The sequence below is a fragment of the Saccostrea cucullata genome, unplaced genomic scaffold (assembly GCF_032062105.1).
Source record: "Saccostrea cucullata isolate Sc308-1 unplaced genomic scaffold, CSIRO_AGI_Scuc_v1 ctg410, whole genome shotgun sequence".
In the NCBI taxonomy this organism is placed as follows: Eukaryota; Metazoa; Mollusca; class Bivalvia; order Ostreida; family Ostreidae; genus Saccostrea; species Saccostrea cuccullata.
In genome coordinates this window covers 127,420-133,978 of record NW_026923562.1, presented here as the reverse complement: position 1 = coordinate 133,978, position 6,559 = coordinate 127,420, and the positions used below count along the sequence as shown (strand labels likewise).

Below are 6,559 nucleotides of genomic sequence, written 5' to 3'. Positions count from 1 at the left end.
TAATTGGGTTGGACATCAGTTCTCTCTGAGAATAAAATAATTGATATATAAATTTTCATTTAGATACCCCCACCCAGTATTTGTTGCTGTTAGGGCGAACAGTTAGATAAAAGTCAAACAACTCCAGTCCCATTTCAAAGAAAATGATTATCCAGTTTATGCGTTTTTTTCTTTTTGGTCAAACTTTTTCGGAGGGTTGGCTACCCATTTTAAAATCTTGCTACGGGCCTGAACAGTCATCAAAATGCAATACTTGGAAATGAGTTAGCTGCAGAACTTGGAAGTGTGATTCTGTTAATGGTGTCAACTTCATGGATAAAGTACGTATGGTGACACCCTTTTCGAGTATATGTTTTTGAATCTCTTTGAAATTTACCAAACATATTTATATTATTTTCTGATTTCTAAACTGCGTGTTCAAAATGCCTGAAAAAGATGTAAACTCAAAGTTGTGATTCCAGCAATATAAGTGATTTCCACTGCGTAGGATGTGTCTGTGAATATTTGGACGGTATTATATATTAAGGAAACATTGTCTATATGGAACCTTGCACGAATGCAATTTATGCCTCATAACGCACCTTAATTTCTGGCAGTGATGAAACTTCTTTAAAAAAAAAATTGAGTAAACTGAGGAACGTCTCATCTGAATTTTTTTATGCTAAATTGATATTATATTATTGATAGATAAATTATTGTGTACATGTTTTATTGATTGATGTTTCTGCATAGCATAAGTAATCTACAAAAAACTCAAGTTGCTTGAAATTAAACTCACGGATTATGAAGGAAGTAGTTATCATAATTTAAATAAAGGAGAAAATCTTCAGATGATTTTAAAATATGTTTATACTTATATTTTCCAATCAAAATCATTAGAGAATTACTTACATAAAAATGTAAATCCTAAGTTGGAATGCATAAACTGATAGCCGAAACATAGTATAAATTTATATCCCCCTTTTTCCTTCTGTTATTTTTCCCCTCACGTTGAAGACTGATACTGTTTTTCCTGTGTTTTTTATTTTCTGCTTTCGCTGAAATATATCCGGTTGTACGAATTTGACATTAGTATTTTAAAGATTATATATTCGCCAAAGCACAGGATCCGCCCCATAGAGATTATATGGCTCTCAAGAACGACAACCTTGTGTTACTTAGTTGCCATATAAGGAGGACATGAAATACTCCGAGGTTCTCGGCGGGGTATGAATTCCAAACCAGTTTTCTCCCAATCATCAATTGATGTTGTCAAGTAGAGCTAAATTATTGATATTAATTTTTCTGTTCACTGTTAGATTTTGTTTTATAAATAAGCATGATCAGATACCGGATAGTGAGAATAAAATCTAAGGGGAATTTTCGATTAGAGAATTTCCAGCAGCTTTGCAAATCATCTTTGTGATATTAATTCTACAATTATCATATTTTTTACGTTAAAATTTTCAAAATTGCACTATATGAACTCGATGTCAAAAGGAAAGGGTTCTTTATTTGAAGTTATGCTGCCCTATGTGCACATTACCCCTGAAAGGACCTCCAACAAAGTTACGTCATAGAAGACCTCCCCTCTCCCGCCAAAGCACAAAGCAATACCCCTCTGAATGATATCTCTTTTAAAATTAAATAAAAGTAAATATACACTTAAATTTGAATCACATGCATAATTTTACGTTTGTTGACAATAAATTAGCAACATTAAAAGAACTCTAATGTAACGTGTTTTTCACATTGCGGTTGCCATGTTGGATGTATGCGGCCCATGTGACTAGTGGCGATAGATCAACCTGCATAGTGCAAGTTTGTACCCCATTTCGTTACTTAGGCACGCATTTTTGTAACTTTCTTGGCTTAAAAGTGGATAAGATACACCGAAAGGTCTTCAAGACGGATTCTTTAGTAGTCTTAGATTGTGGATGGTATCCATAGCCAAAGTAAGTACATGTGGATGTCAGTGTTGCGACAGCATGTTTTTCGTGACACGGTAGACGCCATGTTACATTCTGTTTCATACATTTCATCACGTGTTGAACATCAAATATTGATATTAAACCTAAACATGATTATGACAGTATTGCTAATTTATTCAGAACAATATTAGGCACACATTGTTAGAGGGAGAAAATATGCAATACTTCATTATATGTCAGAAAACGCGTCATGACCCGCCTTTGAACTTGTGCTGGTAGAACCTTTCAATATTGAAGCTCAATCGTGTATTTACTATGGTGTTTTCATGTCCTTCACTGTATATTTAATGTGTTGATGTAAATAGCATTGTGTATGCTTATGAATATACTTCTGTCATGTGTAAAATATGCAAAACAATACTGTGGGGTGAAATCTGACGGAAATGTCAGCCATTTTCCAATATGGCGGCCTCCATGAGAAATGACAGTGTGCTACCAAAAAATGTCGATGACATGGCATAAAAATATTGTAAAAACGAGAAAACGGAAGTATTTCAAATAAAAAAATGCAAAACATAAGATTGTAGATTATATCAATCAAATGTTAACGGATACTAGTGAAAGGTATAGAATCTGAGGACAACTGTACAGACAATGAGACACAATATTGATTCTAAGCAAAGTAGAATTTAGTTTGAGAACATTATTGTGCATAAAGAATTAGGTAAGTGTATTGTGAAGGGAAAAAAGTATCAATATACATAACAAGATTTCAGAAAAATGTCGCAAAACATCATTATATATCAATATTTATTCTGGTGTTTCACATACTATCGCAGTACTTTAAAGTTTTGTAATGACATGAAATTTCATGGTGAATGTAAAATTCTGATACTTAATAGGTAGTATATGATAAATTTTTCCGTAAGCATGCAATTAACAGCTTGAGAGCCTTTTATTTGTTATATATGAAATCTACTTTAATTTTGGATAATTAAGACTTCCTTTTGTTGACTTGTTAAAATGCTAAAACTGTTATTTTAATAGAAGCATAGTAAATATGCTTTTTATTACACTAACCAGTGTTTTTTCTTTATTTCAAAGTAAAGGGTTAAAGATAAAATGTTACAGACTAAGGGTTGATGTTTATGATCAGAATCTCTGTCACCCTTACAACAATTTTTGATTTCTAAGCTCATTTTTGTCAATTGAAGCATTCAATTTTTGCCATTAGCAGGTTCTTAGGGAAACATTGCTAACTGCAGAATTGATTTGAATGGCATAACCATTGTATACTTCCTTAAAATTATCAAAAAAAAAAAAATTCATGTAGTGATGTATATTGTATTGTCTGATTATTATTGAGCTCATGTGCATCACAATACATTGATGTATATATATAGCTATATCCCTCACACTACAGATCATATCATCCTAGTACCTCCCACTCTCTCCAAGAAGTCTCTTCTGAACGCCTTTCATGTTATTGTCGGTTTTTTTGATGGCTTGTATGTGATAATGTCACATAATATTGAAATAAAGAAGATATTGTTTCTATGACATCAATATTTCCCTGTTTCTGGAAAAAACAAAAACAAAAAACTTTAAAGACCCTTTTAAGTGACATGCAGTTCCAGTTGTTAAATAGCTGCGACATGACGAAGGTTATAGCTGAGGAAATGGAAGTGGTCTTTGAAACCAGAGAAAAAGTCATTGAAATGATTGAAAGTATTTCTGCAACACACTAGTAGAAAAATTGGCATTTTTTATGCTTCATTTGCATTTAGTAAACTATCAAATGTGCTGTGATTAACCTTTTTAGAGAAGTTTTGTGTGAGTAACAATGGCAGCTGTGCCTGTAGTATAAGGTCATCATACATGATGCATTTATTCATAACCATATACATTTAGACTTGTGCCATTTCAGTTAGCTTAGATTTCCTTTACGGAGACTAGCACACACATTTAATATTTGAAATAATATGCACAGAAATTTTTATATGGCAGTTATCATGGTTATGCAATTTTCTGTGGATACTTGCTTTTCCAGCTAAATGTTACGCATCTTAAATGCATTACTTTGGTACAAATGAAAATGATCAGAGGACTAATTTTGCTTTATTTTTCAGGTGGAACTGAAGGCCAACCCAGAGGAGAACTCAGCTGCCCTAATGACTTCAGATCGGGGACACGATAGGGGCGCTGAGTTACCACTCACTTCCCCGGTAAGTCCGCACAACTCTCAGTGGTCATGTGTTTTGAAATGGGAAAGTATACTGATGAATCAGATATATGCATTTGGAAATGAAAATTTCAAGGTACAGTGTCCTGTCTGATGTGCTAGATGAATCTAGTGAGCAAGCATGGATCCATCTTCTTATGCCGTAACAATTTAGACAAAGAAATTATCCATTTCTTTACTGTACAAGTTTACTGGTTAGATCATTTTGCTTAGTGTAACTCAGTGTTTTCCCTACGAACCGGCTACCGGCCAAATTGATTGCTTCAATTGACAAAAATGCCGCTTTTGAATAACAATTTGTTGAAAGGTCCACAAAGATTTTGTTCATAAACCTCAGCCCCTAGCCTGTTACGACTTATCTCTAACCCTTTACTTTGAAATAAATGGAAAACACTGGTAACTGAAGGCATGTAATTACTTATATCTCTGGCATTATTGAATTGTTCAACATCTCGTGCAAATTTTCATAAAGTCAAAACATTCTATAATGCTTAAATGTAGCTTATAAAGTAACAAAGAAAAACAGGTGGTAAGTTTGAAATTTTTTTACTATTTAAGGAATATGTTTTGGTATGTATAAAGTGATAATCAACATTATATTTATTTATATATTTAGAGTTGAATTGTCACATTCTGTAGCACACCAAAATGGATATTGCATACATATATTCAGTTTTACTTTAAAGATATTACATCCCTACTACCTCAAAATCAAATTTATTTTTGATAAACATGCTAACATTACAGAAACTTCTCATTGTTCATTTCCATGACCTAAATCTCTCTTTCTAATCAATCATACATTGTGTTTACATATGATGTAATATTACTCAAGTTCAAAAGGGCACAAATAGTATTAAATGCCAAGGCCCATTATGCAAGTATAACCCCAAATTTTAAGGAAATGACCATTGTTGACAAAAAATTGGCAAAATATAAATGTTAAGGCTTTAACATGAGATTTATACATCTTTCTGTCATGCTTTTAATACAGATTTTTTTTTAATTTATCTGGCTCTCTAAGTCTCTTGTCAACAGGAAAGAAAAATATGTCTTTAGCTAAGACAAGGTTTTTACAGAAGAATATGGTGTAGGATTACTAGTTCTATTTCCCTTACACTTCCTGCTTTTTAAATATTGTATGGGAAGTGGGGTTGTTAAAAATTTCTTTTTCCTTCATCATTAAAGGCCATGTAGTGAACAATACATGTTTATAAATCTTCAAGGATGTATTTTCTTCTAAGCATTTCTAAAATTATCTTATCACCTTTTGTTTAGGGCTACTGTATGTAGTCAGTGTAAAAGATTACAAAAAATACACCTCTTCCTATAGTCAGGGAGGCATCATTAAATAAATACTTAATTCTTAATAGGTTGTTTATTTAGTTTAATCACTTATCTGTAAAATGTTTTCCAGGTATTTTTATGCCCCTGCCTATTCTATCATTCTGTCATCATTGACTTCCCATTCATTATTTCTGCAACAGTTGCACTCATTCAACTCAAATTTGGCATATTGATATGTCATACAAATGAACAGTTCAAATTCGAATTTGGTCTTGGTACGATGATTCTGACAGTTATCCCCCTTAAACTTAGAAAAAAATTCAATTACAGCTCTCTTACTTTTGTAGGGATGTATACAATACACATAATGTATTAGATTGAAATTGCATACAATATTTTACCAGAAAATACAGGTTAAGTTCAAATTAGGTCCTTGTTAGTTGATTTTTGACAGATATACTCCCTTTGAACCTAGAAATGATAAGAAATTTTGTTTCACTGACACTCTCTTTCTTAGGTAGGGATGTATATAGGGTTGGAATTGCATATGCATGTATTTTTCCAGAAAATACAGGTCAAGATTAAATTTATTCACAGTTCAATGATTTCTGAAAGAGTTATCCCTCTTCAACTTAGACAAAATAAGATGACCCATTCATTTTCAAAATTGCTTTTAAAAAAATTTTGACAATTGTGCCATAGTCCTATTGACCTTCATGGCTTTTCCATTCCCTTCTGATCCTTATCCCTTGTGGTCCATGAAGAAGGACCATGTATTGACCAATCTGTGGAAGATTGCCATGTTATTAATAATCAATTGTGTGCAGGCCAGTTGAAAGGAATATGAAAATCTTCAGGAAATCTTTTTAAATCCCTTATATTAATTCAATGAAAGTGAAATCTGGTGTATTTTCACAGCAATTGCAGTGCAAAGTTATGTTTATATCAGGTTTGAAACCGTTTCAGTTGTCCCTCTTTGAGCAGTAGTAAACGGCAGTCAGAGTATTGATTGACAGTTGTGCTTTTATTTGTTTATAGCCACCTTGCTTTTTATCCATTCAGAGTGGATAGGGATTTCCAACAGAGGCAAGCAGAATTAGCTTTGATAGAAGGGATTGTG

General features: G+C 32.8%; 1 protein-coding gene across 3 annotated transcripts in view; it reads left to right on the top strand.

The window, feature by feature from the left end:
• The first annotated feature begins 1,735 nt into the window (after window positions 1–1,735).
• The window catches only part of LOC134264337 (la-related protein 4-like), a 37,204-nt gene continuing 32,380 nt past the window's right edge, over window positions 1,736–6,559 (top strand). For all 3 annotated transcript variants that reach the window (XM_062746633.1, XM_062746632.1, XM_062746631.1), the window contains exons 1-2: window positions 1,736–1,934; window positions 4,040–4,135. In XM_062746633.1, the coding sequence (XP_062602617.1) occupies window positions 1,917–1,934; window positions 4,040–4,135 (114 nt within the window). In that variant the 5' untranslated portion in view covers window positions 1,736–1,916. The remainder of the gene's footprint in view (window positions 1,935–4,039; window positions 4,136–6,559) is intronic.